The sequence below is a fragment of the Hyperolius riggenbachi genome, chromosome 3, assembly GCF_040937935.1.
Source record: "Hyperolius riggenbachi isolate aHypRig1 chromosome 3, aHypRig1.pri, whole genome shotgun sequence".
In the NCBI taxonomy this organism is placed as follows: domain Eukaryota; kingdom Metazoa; phylum Chordata; class Amphibia; order Anura; family Hyperoliidae; genus Hyperolius; species Hyperolius riggenbachi.
In genome coordinates, this window is record NC_090648.1 from 474,127,119 (window position 1) to 474,148,834 (window position 21,716).

Sequence of the window (21,716 nt, forward strand, 5' to 3'; positions counted from 1 at the left end):
CCCGCCGGCTCCGCTGCCCTCCCCGCCTCTCCCACATGTCACCCACATGTCACCCACATGTGGGTGACATGTGGGTGACAGATGTGGGCGGGGTGGACAGCGGGAGCTGCGGGGACTTAGCGTCCTGCACGGACGCGTATGCGGCGGCTGAGCGGCGAGTGGCGTCGGGTGCGGCGTAGTTACAATGTAACAAAGTTGTTACATAATAACTTTGTTACATTGTAACTGATAGAACATTTCCGAGGATATTGCGTGGGATCATTTATTTAAAGGGACAGGTAAGTATTAATGGTTAATTAAGAATATTAAAGGACTTTTTTCGTGGTTATGTTTTTTGTTCAATTAAAATACTTTTTCTATGTGTTTGTGTGTTTATTTACTTTTAACTCTTAAAGGAAATGGGTAAGGGGTACTACAAGTACCTCTATACTCATTTCTCCTGGGAGGGGGGGTGGGCATCTGGGGGACCCCTTTTTAAAGGGGACTCCCAGATTCCACCATGAACCCCCCACCCAGGAAATCGCGGCCTCCACCTCCACCGCCCATCGGAGGTGGAGAAGAGCCCCTTGTCCTTGGATTGGACAAGGGCTCGGAGGGGGAGGGGAAAGCTTGGCTGCCCCTCCCCTTCCGAGACCCCCCAATCCATGGACCATGCGGGCTGGTATAGTCAGGGTGCGGAGCCCCACGCGGCCGGTGCTCCGCATTCTGGCTATCCCAGCCTGCATGGGGGACAAGGGGTTAAAGAGGTCTGGGAGGGGGGACCCCACGTCATTTTTTTTTTATATTTCCCACACTCAGAACGAAGTAAGTAAAACTCTTCCCACTTGGGGGAATCTATGAAAATAATACACTATTGTTACCTGTGCAAAAAAAACTGACATTTTCCGCATTTAAAAGACATTTTCGCCCTTGAAACTTAAAAATCGATTTTCTCAAAAACTATAAGGTCTTTTTGAAAAAAAATTTTTTCCTCTTATTCCCACTGATCCCCTTAATATACCCTGGGAATTTGGTGTTCCTAAACTTTAAGCAGGCTTTGCTATTAACCGTTAAAGTCGGCGGGTTTTTAAATGTTTACATTTTTCCTTTGAAACTTTAACATCGATTTTCTCAAAAACTATAAGGTCTTTTTGAAAAAAAATTTTTTCCTCTTATTCCTCCTGATCTCCTTAATATATTCTCCAAATTTGAGGCTCTTAGCATTTAAGGGGGCTTTGCTATTAACCCTTAAAGTCGGCGGCTTTTTTATATTATACGGAGCGTTACGGTTTAACGCGAAATTACGGTAGCGTTTAATGCGAAATTACGGCATGATACGACTGTAATGCGAAAATTACGCGAAAATTACGCTTACGCGAAATTTCGCGAAATCCTTCTTCATTACGATTATGTACTTACGGCCATAATCGTAATTACACTAATTACGCGAAATTTCGCAAAATCGTAATTAGGTCATTACGCTCATCTCTACCACTGTCGAAGAAGTCTTTCCTCCATGGGAGGGGACCTAACACTAACTAAAACCTACCTATGCATATGCATAGCCTGGGCGCGCTACCAGTAAATTTAAATTTAAGAATTGCGCAGAAAAAGTGGGATCAGCGCATCACCAGGCCGCCTCTGGATGGCCTCAGCTCAGAGATGCGCTGAGCCCCCCCAGGAACTACAAAACGCACCTTGAACCCAAACAGAGGCTCTGCATATACACCAAAGAAAAACTATCAAGTGGGAGCAGCTGACCAGAATTAAATCAAACATAGCAAAGAAATGAACAGCGCTACTTAAAAACAGATGAGTGCTTACCTGCAAAAAAGTGCACACCCCACTCATGGGATTCAAATACACAATGAGCACACACATGACCTGTCTACCACTTGGAGGATGTTAGTTTCACTAACAATTTGCAATTTGTTGTTAGGTACTTGTCCCTCCCACTGTCGAAGAAGTCTTTCCTCCATGGGAGGGGACCTAACACTAACTAAAACCTACCTATGCATATGCATAGCCTGGACGCGCTACCAGTAAATTTAAATTTAAGAATTGCGCAGAAAAAGTGGGATCAGCGCATCACCAGGCCGCCTCTGGATGGCCTCAGCTCAGAGATGCGCTGAGCCCCCCCAGGAACTACAAAACGCACCTTGAACCCAAACAGAGGCTCTGCATATACACCAAAGAAAAACTATCAAGTGGGAGCAGCTGACCAGAATTAAATCAAACATAGCAAAGAAATGAACAGCGCTACTTAAAAACAGATGAGTGCTTACCTGCAAAAAAGTGCACACCCCACTCATGGGATTCAAATACACAATGAGCACACACATGACCTGTCTACCACTTGGAGGATGTTAGTTTCACTAACAATTTGCAATTTGTTAGGTACTTGTCCCTCCCACTGTCGAAGAAGTCTTTCCTCCATGGGAGGGGACCTAACACTAACTAAAACCTACCTATGCATATGCATAGCCTGGGCGCGCTACCAGTAAATTTAAATTTAAGAATTGCGCAGAAAAAGTGGGATCAGCGCATCACCAGGCCGCCTCTGGATGGCCTCAGCTCAGAGATGCGCTGAGCCCCCCCAGGAACTACAAAACGCACCTTGAACCCAAACAGAGGCTCTGCATATACACCAAAGAAAAACTATCAAGTGGGAGCAGCTGACCAGAATTAAATCAAACATAGCAAAGAAATGAACAGCGCTACTTAAAAACAGATGAGTGCTTACCTGCAAAAAAGTGCACACCCCACTCATGGGATTCAAATACACAATGAGCACACACATGACCTGTCTACCACTTGGAGGATGTTAGTTTCACTAACAATTTGCAATTTGTTAGGTACTTGTCCCTCCCACTGTCGAAGAAGTCTTTCCTCCATGGGAGGGGACCTAACACTAACTAAAACCTACCTATGCATATGCATAGCCTGGGCGCGCTACCAGTATATGCAGAGCCTCTGTTTGGGTTCAAGGTGCGTTTTGTAGTTCCTGGGGGGGCTCAGCGCATCTCTGAGCTGAGGCCATCCAGAGGCGGCCTGGTGATGCGCTGATCCCACTTTTTCTGCGCAATTCTTAAATTTAAATTTACTGGTAGCGCGCCCAGGCTATGCATATGCATAGGTAGGTTTTAGTTAGTGTTAGGTCCCCTCCCATGGAGGAAAGACTTCTTCGACAGTGGGAGGGACAAGTACCTAACAAATTGCAAATTGTTAGTGAAACTAACATCCTCCAAGTGGTAGACAGGTCATGTGTGTGCTCATTGTGTATTTGAATCCCATGAGTGGGGTGTGCACTTTTTTGCAGGTAAGCACTCATCTGTTTTTAAGTAGCGCTGTTCATTTCTTTGCTATGTTTGATTTAATTCTGGTCAGCTGCTCCCACTTGATAGTTTTTCTTTGGTGTATATGCAGAGCCTCTGTTTGGGTTCAAGGTGCGTTTTGTAGTTCCTGGGGGGGCTCAGCGCATCTCTGAGCTGAGGCCATCCAGAGGCGGCCTGGTGATGCGCTGATCCCACTTTTTCTGCGCAATTCTTAAATTTAAATTTACTGGTAGCGCGCCCAGGCTATGCATATGCATAGGTAGGTTTTAGTTAGTGTTAGGTCCCCTCCCATGGAGGAAAGACTTCTTCGACAGTGGGAGGGACAAGTATCTAACAAATTGCAAATTGTTAGTGAAACTAACATCCTCCAAGTGGTAGACAGGTCATGTGTGTGCTCATTGTGTATTTGAATCCCATGAGTGGGGTGTGCACTTTTTTGCAGGTAAGCACTCATCTGTTTTTAAGTAGCGCTGTTCATTTCTTTGCTATGTTTGATTTAATTCTGGTCAGCTGCTCCCACTTGATAGTTTTTCTTTGGTGTATATGCAGAGCCTCTGTTTGGGTTCAAGGTGCGTTTTGTAGTTCCTGGGGGGGCTCAGCGCATCTCTGAGCTGAGGCCATCCAGAGGCGGCCTGGTGATGCGCTGATCCCACTTTTTCTGCGCAATTCTTAAATTTAAATTTACTGGTAGCGCGCCCAGGCTATGCATATGCATAGGTAGGTTTTAGTTAGTGTTAGGTCCCCTCCCATGGAGGAAAGACTTCTTCGACAGTGGGAGGGACAAGTACCTAACAAATTGCAAATTGTTAGTGAAACTAACATCCTCCAAGTGGTAGACAGGTCATGTGTGTGCTCATTGTGTATTTGAATCCCATGAGTGGGGTGTGCACTTTTTTGCAGGTAAGCACTCATCTGTTTTTAAGTAGCGCTGTTCATTTCTTTGCTATGTTTGATTTAATTCTGGTCAGCTGCTCCCACTTCATAGTTTTTCTTTGGTGTATATGCAGAGCCTCTGTTTGGGTTCAAGGTGCGTTTTGTAGTTCCTGGGGGGGCTCAGCGCATCTCTGAGCTGAGGCCATCCAGAGGCGGCCTGGTGATGCGCTGATCCCACTTTTTCTGCGCAATTCTTAAATTTAAATTTACTGGTAGCGCGCCCAGGCTATGCATATGCATAGGTAGGTTTTAGTTAGTGTTAGGTCCCCTCCCATGGAGGAAAGACTTCTTCGACAGTGGGAGGGACAAGTACCTAACAAATTGCAAATTGTTAGTGAAACTAACATCCTCCAAGTGGTAGACAGGTCATGTGTGTGCTCATTGTGTATTTGAATCCCATGAGTGGGGTGTGCACTTTTTTGCAGGTAAGCACTCATCTGTTTTTAAGTAGCGCTGTTCATTTCTTTGCTATGTTTGATTTAATTCTGGTCAGCTGCTCCTACTTGATAGTTTTTCTTTGGTGTATATGCAGAGCCTCTGTTTGGGTTCAAGGTGCGTTTTGTAGTTCCTGGGGGGGCTCAGCGCATCTCTGAGCTGAGGCCATCCAGAGGCGGCCTGGTGATGCGCTGATCCCACTTTTTCTGCGCAATTCTTATATCTATGTGTTAGAATGGCCCAGTCAAAGTCCAGATCTAAATCCAATCGAGATGCTGTGGCAAGATCTGAAAACTGCTGTTCACAAACGTTGTCCATCTAATCTTACTGAGCTGGAGCTGTTTTGCAAAGAAGAATGGGCAAGGATTTCAGTCTCTAGATGTGCAAAGCTGGTAGAGACATACCCTAAAAGACTGGCAGCTGTAATTGCAGCAAAAGGTGGTTCTACAAAGTATTCACTCAGGGGGCCGAATAATTACGCACACCCCACTTTGCAGTTATTTATTTGTAAAAAAATGTTTGGAATGATGTATGATTTTCGATCCACTTCTCACATGTACACCACTTTGTATTGGTCTTTCACGTGGAATTCCAATAAAATTGATGCATGTTTGTGGCAGTAATGTGACAAAATGTGGAAAACTTCAAGGGGGCCGAATACTTTTGCAACCCACTGTATTGCATCAGGCCCAAGACCTGCAAAGGTTCAAGATGTAACCAGTACTAGGCCAGTTCATAGCAGCAGTATCTGTTGTAACGTTTTAAGGTAAACCCGAAGTGAGAGTGATATAGAGGCTGTCATATTTATTTTCTTTTAAACAATCCCAGTAGTCTGGCATCCCTACTGATCTATTTGGCTGCAGTAGTGTCTGAATAACACCAGAAACAAGCATGTAGCTAATCTTCTCAGATCTGACAAAAGTAGCAGAAACACCAGGGACTTGATTCACAAAGCGATGCTAACTGTTAGCACGCCTGTGAAAACTCCCTTAGCATGTCTAAACGAGCTTTTCGCGCGCAAAACTTTACGCGCGTAAAACTTTACGTGCGCACTGCACAGAGCGCAGAGCGATCCGCGCGAAGTGCCCATTAAAGCCTATGGGACTTAGCGTGCGCATAGGACTTTGCGCGCGGTACTTAGCGCGCGATCTGATTGAGAAAACCGGTGCTAACCTACTTAGCACACTGGTTAGCGCGCCTAAAGACTTTAGACGTGCTAAGTAGGTTAGCACCGCATAGTGAATCAAGCCCCATATCTGCTGCATGCTTGTTCATGGTCTATGGCTGAAAGTATTAGAGGCAGAGGATAAGGAGGACAGCCAAGCAACCGGTATAGCTTAGAAGGAAATATATATGGCAGCCTCCATATCACTCTCACCTCGGGTTCACTTTAAGGTGTTCATAGATCTAGCAATGTATGGGAAGATCAAGCATGGGGCATGACGAATGTAATCAAGGCAGATCTGCTGCCTGCCCATACATTAATGAAAGGGAGATCCCCCCCCCCTAAAGCCTGTGCAGTGTAAATTATCACCTGTCCCACTGGCACGACTCCTGACCTTAATCACCATCACCAATTTTTATCTAATTGGATAAAATTATTGAAACGGATTGTCGATCGGTGCGCAAAATCGCACCTTTGCTCATGTAAGTCCTATCTAATTAAATAGAACCTGTAATAGATTTAAGAAGTCTTTACTGAGGGTCCTTTCACACTTTGTCCGTTTCATCACGTCGCAATGAACACAAGCATTGCATCGCAACACAAATGCAATGACAGTAATATATTAATGAGAATATGTAGAATACATTGTGATTCCAGACAGTCACCTTGATGGAAGAAGATTCCCGACAACCACAACACAGCCAGGAACATGGGGAAGTATTCCGTGCAGTTCACCCTGGAATGGCAAATTGATCCCGATGACCCAGATGTAGTATACTTAGTTACATACAACTGTGTTACACTATAAACAATAGCTGGCAATCCAGACTGCATAATGGCAGCCTCCATATCCCTCTCACCTCGGGTTCACTTTAAGGTGTTCATTGGTCTAGCAAAGTACGGGAAGATCAAGCATGGGGCATGAAAGGGAGATCTGCTGCCTGCCCATACACCACACACCGATTTGTGATAGCTTTCAGTATGAAATCTAAGCGATTTAGGATACTCTGGAAGTTTATGGTCGCATGAACCTGAGTGGGCTCCATGCTACTACTGCACATGTGCAAGGCGGCTGTGCACGGATGGGAGTACAGCCACATGCGCTCCTTGACAAGGGCTTGTTCAAGTGGTTCCGGGGTCCCAGCACTGGAGGTGAGGGGGACGGGAGAAGCCTATGGATTATCTGCATTGGCCCATTGTCTGCACCAGTCTCTTCTGATGTCCTGGAAAAACCCTCTTCGGTGTTCGGTGCAAAACTATACTGGAGCAGACCCTGTAACCACAGAAGGGTCCAGAGCCATGGGGGGCCCCATCTACTAACTTCCCCAGACCCATCCTCCCAATCAGTTGTTTTTGAGGCTACGAAGATCATGATCAGGGGAGTAACAATAGACCCTGCAAGGTATTCAGCCGCAGGGGGGCCCAGAAGCCACAGGGGGCCATGAGCAGGTAGAAGTTTCTTTTCCCTGTACCGAGAGACTGACAACTAAGGGCATGGAGAGAGAAAAAACACTGATAAGAAATAATACAAAGTTTTGTAGACAAATTAACTATTAGTGCATGGATAAATCTGCCAAATTAAATCATGTTATGCTATTTATTCATTTATATATGTATTCTGGCTGTTAATTTTTTTTTTTATAATTTTTTTATATTTTTTTATGAAGTATGTATATGTATGTATATTGAGGAACTATTCCTGCTGTTTTAGGCACTGTATTGGCCTGAGGAAGCGGGCTCAGATCTGCGAAACGCGTTGCCTGTGCTCAAATAAAAATCTTTTGTAAGTTTACAGAGATTTCGTCATTGAGGTAAGATACCTCATTATGATTTTTCATTTTTAAACTGGTTTTAAAAGCTTTTATTCAAATCAGGGCACCTCTTTCCCTTATTGTTTGTAGACAAAGATTTGTAGACAGTCCCTATCAGGGCCGGTTTAAGCAACAATGGGGCCCCAGGGCAAAATAAACCTGGGGGGCCCCCCAACATATACCCCGGAACAAAAATCGGCATTAGGGGACCTTTTTTGCAGCTGGTATAGTCAGGGTGTGAAGTCCCAATCGGTCAGAGCTCCACATTCTGGCTATCCCAGCCTGCATGGGGCACAAGGGGTTAAAAAGTTTCAGGAGGGGGGACCCCACATAATTTAAAAAAAAAATTCCCACACTCTAAACATAAAAAATTTGGGAAAATAGGAAAAAAATACCAGGGATCTTCATACAGCCATATGGCGGCTGTATAGCGATCCCTGGCCAAAGCGCTGTGGCTGCGTATGGACCCCCTGGAAACCCCGTCAGGAAATTTATTGCGCTTTCGTTTGATGCATGTAAAATTACACTACACTAAAAGTGACATTTACCGCATTTAAAACTATACCTTTTTCCTTCTAAACTTTAAAATCGATTTTCTCAAAAACTATAAGGTCTTTTTGAAAAATTGTTTTTTCCTCTTATTCCTAATGATCTCCCTAACATATCCTGCAAATTTAGGGTTTCTAGCATTTAAGGTAGATTTGCTATTAACCGTTAAAGTCGGCAGGTTTTTAAATGTGTTTTTTTTTTCCTTTGAAACTTTAAAATCGATTTTCTCAAAAACTATAAGGCCGATTTGCAAAAAATTTTTTTCCTCTTGTAGCCACTGGGGGCCCCTACAAGCTCTGGGGCCCTGGGGCAGCTGCCTCCTTTGCCTTAATGGTAGCGCCGGCCCTGGTCCCTATTCAGTGTGCAGCATGGTCTTGTGTATAGCGTCCTGCCACCAGCCTCTCTTCCCCTCCCCAAGAGTCGTGTACTGTAGTGATGCTGGAGAAGTCTGCAGAGCCAGTTCTGCTCCATCAGAGATGCACAGAGCGAGTATAATAAGCTGAGGCTGGGAGCTCACTTGTCTGTAGGTTTTCTGTATGTGTTTTCTGCACACCATGTGTGTCTGTATGTGTGAAGACATGCACCTTTTATCACAGAAGCTAATGTAACTGATAAAGAGATGCTTCACTGCTGTCTGTTTTGATCTGCATGGGGAAAACACATTCAATTGTGCACTAGCCATTTGAATAACATTTGTTCTCAGTCTAACTGTACAGAAAGCAGGGGGGGAGAGGGTAGGTGGGCCTCATCCAAAGTTTCACAGGGGGGCCCAGTGATTTTTAGTTACGCCCCTGATCATGATTGCCCCACTTGTTTTATGACTCTTGCAAGATGGGTCCCCAGGCTGTGAGGGTTACCTAGGGGAGGCAAGGGAATGTGTGTGACCATTGGGGGACCTCATCTTTCTGGCCTCTGCTGTGGCTCCCCTTCCACATATAAGATCCTCATCCATGTATAACATCCATTCTTTAGCATGTAATGCGCCCTTAGGCAGTAGTCACCCTAGGCGCAGGTCTATGTTGCCCTTACAGAAACTGGCCCGCAGCAGCTGTAAGCTTCACCATATGATGGTTGGCCAGATCAGACATACAGGAGATAAGCCAAATTATAAAAATTTCCCCTTTCTGTTTCTCATATTTTTCAGACCCCAAGGCACACTTTTTCTCCCCTCAAAAGTGAGGAGGGGGGAGTCCCTGCATCTTATGATCTGAATAATAGTTTGGGGCCAGCGCCAAGCGTCCCCCCCCCCCCCCCCCCCAAGCTGCTGCTCCCAGGCATCCTGACCCCTGCCCCCACTGCACCATTTTAATGTGCCCAGTGTCCTCCTAGGTCCTTCTCTGTTCTTCCAGTGTCTCCCTTTGTCCAGATCATGTACTCTGTTCCAGGAGTGGCAGCATTTGTGCGGAAGTAGCTGCGCCAGCCTTCAGATGTCCTGCGGCCAATCAGGTTAATGCGCTATCAATCTTCAGCTCTGCCGATTGTTGTTCTGGAAGTCTGCTGAGCTGCAGTGCTGGCACAAAGAGTTAACCTCTCACCAGCACAGGGAGGAGGTGAGTGGAAAAATTAAATAGACTGGGAAAGGTTGGCTGCCACAATGCTCCTCACTGACTACTTTCTATAGGCGATAATGGGATAGGGGAGGAGTTTAAATATCTTTCTGTCCAGTAAGATTGCACTGTCTCCTGGACATGAAATGGAGCTACAGGTGGCAGCCAGTAGGGTTTATGTTATCTATAAAACAAATAGACAAGAAGTGGGTGTATAGACATGTCCTTACTGAGCTCGGAAGACTCTTTCGAACTCGGGAGGTCCAGCGGTGCAGGGAGGGGAGACGCTGTACTTCCTGCGAGCCGCAATCACCTGCAGGGAAAAATATGCTGCAAGGGAGGAAGAAATGATCCTTAATTTATTGATTCATTGAAATTTCATATATAAATAAACATCTCTAAACAGTGAACATAAAAACCTAGAGAAGTTGATACAAAATAAATGAATTGAAATGGGCAGCACAGTGGCGTAGTGGTTAGCGCTCTCCTCTCGCCTTGCAGCGCTGGGTCCCTGGTTTGAATCCGAGCCAAGTCAACATCTGCAAGGAAGGGGAAGCCTCTGGATCCCAATAAGGCCTTCCCCTGTCCTCCTCTGTCCCAGCAATCCAGTGCTTGAAAGCAGGGGTGCTCGGATACCCCTTTTCAAAATCCGAATTGAATTGATCCGGATCCAGATATCCGGATCGGATATCCAGATTCGAACATTCTGATATCCGCGTTCATGCGGATATCCGAACGCATTATCCGGGCAATAGGGTTGGATTCGAATATCCGGATAGAAAAAACGGAAGTGGCCTTTAAATTGCTTTAAAAACGTTTTTAGGGTAAATGAGGCATGTAGCATCGTTATTTTTAAAGGGGAACACTAATTGATGATGTGGGGACTTAAAATCCCCCCCCCCCAAACAAAAATGGCTGTCAATTAACATCAGGCCTAGGTTCCAGACAGCGGTCGTGCAGCCCACATTGCGTCCAAAGTCCAACTGCACAACTGGGACATGACAGTTTTCAGCTAATACACCTCCAAGAAATTACAACAATTGTGTTTTGGGTTAAATATAGGTGGTATCAGCACAGAAGCAGTGGCCTGTGGCACCCTGGCGGTGTGAGCAGCACAGGCGGCAGGAGCACGGAAATGCAGCAGCAGCAGATGTAACATGTGCCAGGAGCATGCCAGACGTGGCACTTGGCACGCGTCACTTGACACGTGGCACTTGCCAAGTGCCACGTGACACGTGCCAAGTGACAGGTGGCAAGTGCCACGTGACACGTGCCAAGTGGCACTTGTCACGTTGCACTTGTCACGTGGCAGCTGCCAAGTGACACTTGTCACGTGACAGTTGCCAAGTGACACTTGGCACGTGTCACGTGGCACTTGGCAAGTGTCACGTGACAGGTGACAAGTGCCGAGTGACAGTCAGACAGCAGAGGAGAAGACACTAGTGCACACTAACTGTCACACTGGCACTGCTCACAGTACAGCAGTTCTGTAGAAAGCAAACACAGTAATACTACTACTCTAACAACTGCTAGCACTGACTGCAGTACTACAGTACTAACTACACAATAACACAGTAATCCTATCCCCTAATCCCTAACCTAAGCTATACTGTAGCTAGCTAAGGCTAATAGCTGGCCAGCAGGCAGCAGCTGGCCTGGTCTGTGTACAGCACACACACAGACACATAGCAGCTGCCTGCAGCCCTGCAGCACAGCACACACTCTAACTGTCACACAATGACATCAAGCTAATTAACGATTTAACAATAGTGTAGTGATAGTGAAGGGATTAATCACTGAACAGCTTTAGATGTATAACTGTGTACAGCCCTTGCTAGGCCAGCAGCACTGGAGCATGTTTCTCAGTGAGCATTCAGCAAGCTTGGACGATATGTCTCATCATGGCAGCCCTCTTTATTATACAGGGGGGCTGGCCAGTGTTCCTTTCTGTGATTGTGTGGCAGGGTTTAGGCTGGGAGCCCTCTGATTGGCTCAATGAGGTCAGGTGGGGCTGGCCAGTGTTCCCCTCTGTGATTGGTTGCTAGGGCTTCTGCTGGGAGCCCTCTGATTGGCTCCAGGACGTCATCTCATTAGTTACAATATTTCGGATCCGGATATCCGCAATATCCGCGGATATCCGCAGATAGCTATCGGATTTCTACAGAAATCCAGAATCCGAATCAGATAGCGGAAAAAAGTTCGGATATCCGGGTTACCCGGATATCTGGAATCCGGATGAGCATCCCTGCTTGAAAGCCCCCGAACAGCAGACATGTAAATATTTACCTAACACAATTTCTAATTGAGAATCACTTCCAATTCAACCATGGCAGCTACCATTCCTATTTAAGCGCTGGAGCTTGGTCACTCGTGGCCTAGGTCACTTGTGCCATTTAATTCCGAAGTGCCATTTATTACAAAGTGCTTTACAACTTACCAAGAATTTACCAAGAATTCACCAAGGAATGCAAACAGGATTCAACAGCCACAGGACTCTGCTGGAAACAACTACTCTGCATCCACAACTGCCTCCAATGCTATTGCTAAAAATGCCACTGCTGGACATATGTTGCACAGCCAAGTAGACTCTGCTTCTTTATTTACACAGGTTTGCATGCACTAACTGCATACTCATATAAACTGTTTAGTGATTGGAAATTTCCTGGTTATAATCAGAGACCATTACCATGTTTACTGCACTTTTTCTTATGTTCTGCCTGTCTGCAAACATCCACAAGTTGCATTGCAATATGCATCCTCCCAGTGTACCACACTCCATATTCATTTCACCTGCTCTGCTTTCCTCACCTTACTCAGCTTCTCATGAGCTGTTAGCTCTCCTGAAATCTCTCTCTCCCTCAAGCAGCTTAAAAACCTCACAAACATTTAAATCCCATTCACATTTGCTTACTCTCTCCGTCCTACTCTTACTTGCAGCTGGTGATATATCACCCAATCCTGGGCCACAGCCTGCTGCCAGACAAGCATCCCCTGCTGACCTGCTTCATACACTTCACAGCCCTCTGCCCACAAATAACCTCAACACCCATCCTCGCTCCAACCTTATTTCCATCCATCCCAGCCACAAACGCATACTCCCCCTACCCTGCGGTCTCTGAAATGCCAGATCCGTCCGCAACAAACTTACAGCGGTCCACGACCTCTTCCTCTCCAAATCCCTCACCATCCTCGCACTCACTGAGACATGGCTCACCCCCTCTGACTCTGCCGCAGAGGCTGCCCTCTCCTACGGGGGGCTTCACCTCAGTCACACCCCCAGACCAGACAACAGGACCGGGGGAGGGGTGGGTCTGCTCCTCTCCCCATCCTGCACCTTCCGTATCCTCACCCCACCTACCTCTCTACAATTCACATCATTTGAGGCCCACACCATCCGCCTCTACCACCCCCTCCCTGCTATTGTTGCGGTCTTATACCGCCCTCCGGGCTCCACCCCACAATTTCTCGATGACCTTGCCTCCTGGCTCCCTCACATCCTCTCCTCTGACCTCCCCACCATCATCCTTGGGGATTTCAATATTCCCATCGATGAAGCCCAGAGCTCCGCTGTGACCCGGCTACTCACCATTGCCAACTCACTTGGACTAGTACAACACGCCAACACCCCCACTCACACTGCAGGTCACACTCTCGACCTTATATTCACTAAATCCACCACCATTGCAGACCTTGACATCGCACCCTTTCCACCCTCAGACCATCACCTTCTCACCTTCAACCTCCTCACGGAAGGCACCTCCAAATTAGCCACCCACCCACCTGGTCGATGGCAGCGAGACCTACACAAGCTCAACCCTAGCGTCCTTGCTGACCCCCTCTATGCCCTCTCCTCCACTCTCCCCACCCTAACCTGTCCAAATCTTGCTGCAGCTCAGTATCACCAAATTCTCTCATCAGCCCCAGAGAAAGCTGCTCCACCAATATTTCGCCGCAACCGACCCCCTAACCCCCAGCCCTGGCGCACTACCCATACTCGCATCCTCCAGAGGAAAACACGCGCCACTGAACGGAAATGGAGAAAAACTAGACTTAACCAGGATTTCCTACAGTACAAGACCAACCTGCTGCAGTTCCACACTGCCCTTGCTCATGCGAAGCAGGAATACTTTACCAAGCTCATCGGAGCACAAGCTTCCAACCCCCGGCGTCTTTTTGCCACCTTCAACTCCCTGCCTAAACCCACCCCCCCACCCTCCGTTTCCTCCCTCTCTGCCACAGATTTAGCCACCCACTTCACCAACAAAATTGTCTCCATCCGCCAGGAAATATCCAATCTCCAATCTTCACCTCCCACCCCCTCCCAACCAGCTCCTCCTCCACCCTATCCTCCCCTCACATCCTTCACTCCTACTACCACCGAGGAAGTCAACCACCTACTGCAGACTTCCCATACCACTACTTCCCCCCTTGAACCCATCCCTTCTGATTTACTCCAGCCTCACTTCACAGAATTGGCCCCAGTCCTCACTACCCTGTTCAACCTCTCCCTATCCACAGGCACCTTCCCCTCAGACTTCAAGCAGGCCACTGTACTACCCCTGCTCAAGAAACCCTCACTCGACCCCTTGCTACCCTCCAACTACCGTCCTATCTCCCTCTTCCCCTTTGCCTCAAAAGTCCTTGAGCGTCTGGTTCACAAACGCCTGACCCAGTACCTCAATGCCAACTCACTGCTAGACCCACTCCAATCTGGATTTCGGCCTGCCCACTCAACCGAAACTGCTCTCACCAAAGTGGTCAACGACCTTGCCTTAGCTAAAGCTGAAGGTAAATACTCCATTCTCCTCCTCCTTGACCTGTCAGCAGCTTTTGACACAGTAGATCATCCCCTACTCCTCCAGTCCCTCCAGTCCTTGGGCATTCATGATCTCGCCCTGTCCTGGCTTTCATCCTACCTCTCCAACCGCTCCTTCACGACCGCCTTCAATGAGTCCTCGTCCACCCCCAACCACCTCTCGGTGGGAGTCTCCCAAGGTTCGGTCCTTGGCCCCCTACTGTTCACCCTATACACATCCTCCATTGGCAAGGTTATCTCCTCCATGGGTTTTAACTATCATCTGTATGCAGATGACACCCAGATCTACCTCCACACCCCTGACCTATCCACCACGACCATGGACAAGGTCTCCTCCTGCCTATCAGCCATCTCCTCCTGGATGTCCGCTAGGTTCCTGAAACTAAATCTAGACAAAACGGAATTTATGATCTTCCCACCCCGGCCATCCACGAACCTCCCAGATGTGCATGTCACTGTTAACCACACTACCATTCGCCCTACCTCTCAAGCCCGCTGTCTGGGTGTCACCCTGGACTCCGCACTCTCCTTCACTTCCCACATCCAAAACCTCACAAAGTCCTGCAACTTCCACCTTCGTAACATCTGTAAGATTCGCCCTTTCCTGACCTCTGCCACCACCAAACTCCTCATCCATGCCCTCATAATTTCCCGCCTTGACTACTGCAATGCCCTGCTGTCTGGTCTCCCTATGACCCGAACAGCCCCACTGCAGTCCATCATGAATGCGGCAGCCAGAATTATCCACTGCTCCCATCGCTCCACCACGGCAGATCCCCTCCTAGAATCCCTCCACTGGCTTCCTATCCAGTCCAGAATCAGATTCAAGATACTGTGTCTGACCTACAAATCTGTCCACAAAACCTGTCCAACCTACATTTCCGATCTTACTCAGAGGTACACACCTAGCCGCTCACTCCGCTCTTCCAATGAACTTCGCCTAACCGCCCCCCGCATCACCCAGTCCCATGCACGCCTCCAGGACTTCTCAAGCTGCTCCAACACTATGGAACTCCCTACCTCCACCCAGGGACGGATCTAGAGGGGGGCGAGCGGGTATCTTGCCCCAGGCGCAGCTTGTTGAATTCTTAAAAAGGCGGCAAAATGAATGGCAGTTTAGGTGCCAAAACCTGACCTTTAGGCGCCAAAACCTGACCTTGCCCCAGGCGCAACTTGGTCTTGCTCCGTCCCTGCCTCCACCCATTAGGGCAGCCCCCTCCTTCAACATCTTCAAGAAAGCCCTCAAAACTCACCTTTTCACTCTGGCCTACTACCCCTCACCAGGGGCGTTTCTAGGGTCCTTGGAGATCAGTGGCACCTGTGGGCACCAGGAGGGGAGGCAAAAAAATGGGCGTGGCCATGCAGTGAGTGGGCGTGGCCATGGGTGGGGCCAAATGTACATGAACTTAGCAGCGGTGTAAGCTACGGATAACGGGCCTGCCCATCGAAATATTGGACGGAGCCCCCTGTCCTTTATTTCGATCATTTACAATCAGTATAGGCATAAATCAAAGATGTATACGCACATAAAATTTTGATTGGTCAATCACTGACCCCCAATTTCCCACCCCCGTGCAGTAAGTGGGCCAACAGACAATGAATTTTATGAACAGAGCTAAAATTGGCTAATCAAAATTGCATGTGTGTACCAGGCTTTACAGCTAATACTGTACATACTGAAAGTAGCAGGGATCAGCATACAATACAGCTGGTTTACAATCAATAAAGGCACAGAGTAACACCTTACACTGTACACACTGGAGGTAAATCAGCACACAGTGCAAGCACTAGAGAACAGCGTATACTGTACATACTGTAGGCAGCAGAATTCAGCACACTGCAGCTAGCGTGCCAAAAATATGACGATCACGTTGTGCGGCGTGCTTATCGCGCCGCACCAAAAAATGGGTGGGCCATGGACCAGAATATAGGTGTGGTAACGGGTGGAGACAAATTTACATGAACCTAGCAATGGTGGGACATCAGATTAGGACAGTGGTGGCGAACCTTTTGGAGGCCGAGTGCCCAAACTGCAACCCAAAAGTCACTTACCGGTATCTATCGCAAAGTGGCAACAGCAATTTAAACTAAATACTGTACAAACGTTTTAACTCATACATGAACATTATGGAAAATCCAAGTTGAAAATAAACTGTGAAGATAAACAATTTCATCCATCCTACTCCTGAAAAATGTATTCAATTTTTTAGAACCTCCCAGTTTTATTTTCTGTTTTAAAACGCTAAAAAAGTAGGTTTAATGCTATTGTCTCATATGATAAGGATTCAGCTTTTCCCAAAGTCTCGCAGTTAGCAATCATGTGACCCCCAACAAGACACATTCAGCAATCATGAGGCCCCCAACAAATCAGGAGGCCCCCAACAAGACAAATTCAGCAATCATGAGGCCTCCAACAAATCATGAGGCCCCCAACAAGACAAATTCAGCAATCATGAGGCCCCCAACAACACAAATTCAGCAATCATGAGGCCCCCAACAAATCATGAGGCCCCCAACAAGACAAATTCAGCAATCATGAGGCCCCCAACAAATCATAAGGCTCCCAACAAGACACATTCAGCAGTCATGAGGCACATAAATAGACAGCATTTCACATAAATAGGCAGAATGCCCCCTTAATATGGTAGCCCCCCCAAGTTAGGTAGTGAGTGACAGGGACCCCCAGGTTAGCTAGTGAGTGACAGGCGCCTCCAGTTAGGTAGTGAGTGACAGGGACCCCGATAGTGAGTGACAGGGAGCACCTTTAGGTAGTGAGTGAGTGCCAGGGAGCCCCTTTAGGCAGTGAGTGAGTGACAGGAAGCCCCTTTAGGCAGTGAGTGAGTGCCAGGGAGCCCCTTTAGGCAGTGAGTGAGTGACAGGAAGCCCCTTTAGGCAGTGAGTGAGTGACAGGGAGCCCCTTTAGGGAGTGAGTGAGTGACAGGGAGCCCCTTTAGGGAGTGAGTGAGTGACAGGGAGCCCCTTTAGGGAGTGAGTGAGTGACAGGGAGCCCCTTTAGGGAGTGAGTGAGTGAGTGACAGGGAGCCCCTTTAGGGAGTGAGTGAGTGACAGGGAGCCCCTTTAGGGAGTGAGTGCGTGCCAGGGAGCCCCTTTAGGGAGTGAGTGCGTGCCAGGGAGCCCCTTTAGGGAGTGAGTGAGTGACAGGGAGCCCCTTTAGGGAGTGGGTGAGTGACAGGGAGCCCCTTTAGGGAGTGAGTGCGTGCCAGGGAGCCCCTTTAGGGAGTGGGTGCGTGCCAGGGAGCCCCTTTAGGGAGTGGGTGCGTGCCAGGGAGCCCCTTTAGGGAGTGAGTGAGTGACAGGGAGCCCCTTTAGGGAGTGAGTGAGTGACAGGGAGCCCCTTTAGGGAGTGAGTGAGTGACAGGGAGCCCCTTTAGGGAGTGAGTGCGTGCCAGGGAGCCCCTTTAGGGAGTGAGTGCGTGCCAGGGAGCCCCTTTAGGGAGTGAGTGAGTGACAGGGAGCCCCTTTAGGGAGTGAGTGAGTGACAGGGAGCCCCTTTAGGGAGTGAGTGAGTGACAGGGAGCCCCTTTAGGGAGTGAGTGAGTGACAGGGAGCCCCTTTAGGGAGTGGGTGAGTGACAGGGAGCCCCTTTAGGGAGTGAGTGCGTGCCAGGGAGCCCCTTTAGGGAGTGGGTGCGTGCCAGGGAGCCCCTTTAGGGAGTGAGTGCGTGCCAGGGAGCCCCTTTAGGGAGTGAGTGAGTGACAGGGAGCCCCTTTAGGGAGTGAGTGAGTGACAGGGAGCCCCTTTAGGGAGTGAGTGCGTGCCAGGGAGCCCCTTTAGTGAGTGAGTGAGTGACAGGGAGGCCCCCCCTCTAGCCGCCGCCGCTCCCCCCCTACCTCTCAGCAGACCTCAGGATCAGCGGCGACCAGACCAGATGTACGAGCGGGCGCTGGACGCACCCGCTCGATATGCGGAAGTGATGTCACTTCCGCATATCAGTGCGGGCGCTGGGTCCTAGCGCCCGCACGATTGGTCGCCGGCTCGCCGCCTGATCCTGAGGTCTGAGACGAGTGTCAGTGACGCGGCGGCTGGAGGAAGCCGCTGTCTTGACAGAGGGGGCAGCCGGGCGGAGATCCGTGGCACCCCAGGAAAGATTGGGGGCACGTGCCCCCCTAAAACAGGGCTAGCGACGCCCCTGCCCCTCACAAGTGCTGTAAACCTACAGCTGAACTCTGGTCCCCTACCATTCGTGTCCTTACCTCTCCCTCTAGATTGTAAGCCTTTGGGCAGGGTCCTCCTCCTTTTGTGTCCTACCTGATCTTGCACCTCCATTACTGTGAACCTAACTTGCCTAATCTCCATGCTCCCCTCCAGTGACTGACTAAGCATTACCTGGTACTCATACTGTGCTGTGTGATCTGGTTTTTCTTGTATTCCTGTATTGTCATATTGCTGTATGTCACTCCTAAGTATTGTCTGTAACCTAAACTAATGTCCAGCGCTGCGTAATATTTTGCCGCTTTATAAATACAATAAATAAATAAATAAATCCAGCAAAGGTGCAGTAGCGGCTTTCCAATCTGGCTCAGGCAGAAATAGCTGCGCCGATTGAGTCTGCTCTACTGCAAAGGCACAAGTTACATGCGCAGTAGAGCGAACCCAATCAGGCTCGGCTATTTCTGCCTGAGCCCATTGGAAAGCCGCTACTGCACCTGCACCACAGCCAACATCCTTGTTGGCTGTGGTTTGCCGTCGTTTTGGGGGCTTCCAGCACTGGGTCGCCAGGATGGAGGAGAACGGGGATAGCCTCATTTGGATCCAGAGGCTTCCCCCTCCCGAGATAAGTGTCCCGGGGGGAGAGGGTTTTTACCGTGTCTCTTTAAGGTCTTTTTGAGCAAAGTTGATGATATAACTATCCTCAGCCAGTTCTGGATGGATGACTGCAGTTTATGAGACAGTCCTTTGTGGTCGATTTCATTTGGTTGGTCAGTGTGGGCTGATATACATTTAACATTTCTCCTGATATGTTAAGTGGGGTTCATCCTACCTTGCTCTAGAACGCCAAGCAGCGTGACGGCTCCTAATAGGACAATATTATCTGGCATGATGGCAAACAGAATATATATGTTCTTTTCCTCGATCCTTACTGAAGATGTCAGATATGAGATATGGGCGGCAGTCAGAGCTCAGTCAGGACTCTGAAACATTAAAGGAAAACAGAAATCAAACGTTACACATTGATTTATTCCTTACTGATCAGTATTAAGCTTTACTGGCTTACATACAGGTCTATTTTCAGGTAGAGAAAACAACACAGGCAGAGGGATGGGGTGACAGCTGCTTTAGGGCTGGTTCACACTTGTGTGATTGCAGAATGTAAATGGTAAGTGCTTCCACAAGTCAGATGCATAGCGTCCATTCTACATTCACTTGCAACAAAATACCCGATCGTTCTGTTCCATTCCACGATCGCACGTACGCATGCATCGATCTCGTCCGCCCGTACGCATCGCTGCTCACCTGTCTCGCCACCGTCGCTCGCTCCCGCCTCTCTGTCCCTTCAACAGCCTGGAGGCCAGCAGAAGCGTGGCTCTCCATAGGCTGCAGCAGGCCAATTCTCCCTAGCAACATGTACCAATGAGAATTCTCCCTGTTGCTGAGGATCACCATTGGTTTTTTGCAGCACAATAGAGATCCCCGGCCACCGGGCTGTTTAGAACGAACCAAGCAGTAGCGATGGCCAGCGGGACGCATGAGTATGACCTCATGGCGGCGATGCAAATGTGGGCGAAATGGGCGACGTGGATGTGGTGACTAGCCTAGTGAGAACTGAGAGTATCTATTCTCATAGGCTTTCATTGGTCCTGCCCGGGAAAATGGGACTCTGCGTTCCGACTCATGTTCTGCGGCACACGGATCAGTGTACGATCCGTGTTTTTTACAAGTGGAAGCGGATCCTATTTTTTAAAAAGGATCTGCTTCCAGCATTTTTAAGTGGAGCTTTAAAGATGTATCGCCCAAATACATTTTTAAAGCAAGTGTGAACCGTCCCTTAGGGGGCACCAAGGAGCTATTATTAGCAGATTGTTCTTTAGGGAATTCCCATTACACAACATGCAATTTCCTATCAGATCAACGGGTCGAATTAATAATTTCCAACAGGTCCAAATAGCTCCTGATCGATAATGTGATTGTACTTTCAATCTGCATAAAATTAATCGAGTTATCAATTGAGAGCTGATTGGACCAGTCTGAATTTATTGATTTGACCCGATGAGAAATTGCATGATGTGTATTATGACTGGTACACACCATGCAATTTCCCGTCACATAGACGGCCAGTAGATAATTTAGGTCGAATCTTATTTCCATGTGATCGATTTTCTGATCACTGTTGAAAATGATCTCTTCGGCTGTCTATCTGGCCGGAAATTGCATGGCATGTACCAGGCATTAAAGGCAACTGCTAGTTCAATTAAACAGTTGTAGGCATTATGTACTAGAGCAGCCATTCCCAACCCATGTGCCGCGACACATTCATGTGTCACTACAGCATCGGGTATGTGTCGCCGTTTGCTGCCCGTTATGTTTCTCCCCTCTTCTCCCAGTCTCTGCTCTTTCTATAATTATAGTGGTGCTACAAGAAAATGGCCGGCCCCGTCTCCTCCGTCAAACACGCTCTTCACTCCCTGCTTCTCCCCGCCTCCTCTGTCCGTAGTTAGCTAGCTACAAGAAAATGGCTGCCGATGTCCGCATTTGTGGACATCAGCTGCCATTTTCTTGTAGCTACCTAACTACGGACAGAGGAGGCGGGGAGAAGCAGGGAGTAAAGAGCGTGTTTGACATAGGAGACTGGGCCAGCCGGGTAAATGTATAGAGGAAGCGGCCGCCAGCTCAGGATACATGAGCGGCGGCCGCAGTGACGGAGGGGGAAGCCACCTACCTCCTAAACTATACTGGAGGCAACTATACTAGCTACCTATACTGGGGGCAACTATACTACCCATACTGGCTCAGCCTGCGCAGTAAAGCCCGGAGGACGTCCGATGACGTCAGCGCGCCGCCGTGAGGCGCATTTTAGAACGCAGAAGAAGCCCGACCTGGCCACCGGCCTGGCCAGGTCGGGTCGGCCACCGGAGACTACCGGGAGCCTGCGGAGCGGTGCCGAGGGCACCTCCTGCCTGCCACGGG

General features: G+C 48.5%; 1 protein-coding gene across 1 annotated transcript in view; it reads right to left on the reverse strand.

Moving 5' to 3' along the window:
• The window catches only part of LOC137564330 (leukotriene C4 synthase-like), a 73,253-nt gene that overhangs the window by 15,033 nt on the left and 36,504 nt on the right, over positions 1-21,716 (reverse strand). The window contains exons 2-4 of the mRNA XM_068278085.1: positions 19,573-19,723; positions 9,985-10,084; positions 6,513-6,583 (exon numbers count right to left, since the gene is read on the reverse strand). Of these exons, the coding sequence (XP_068134186.1) occupies positions 6,513-6,583; positions 9,985-10,084; positions 19,573-19,630 (229 nt within the window). The 5' untranslated portion in view covers positions 19,631-19,723. The remainder of the gene's footprint in view (positions 1-6,512; positions 6,584-9,984; positions 10,085-19,572; positions 19,724-21,716) is intronic.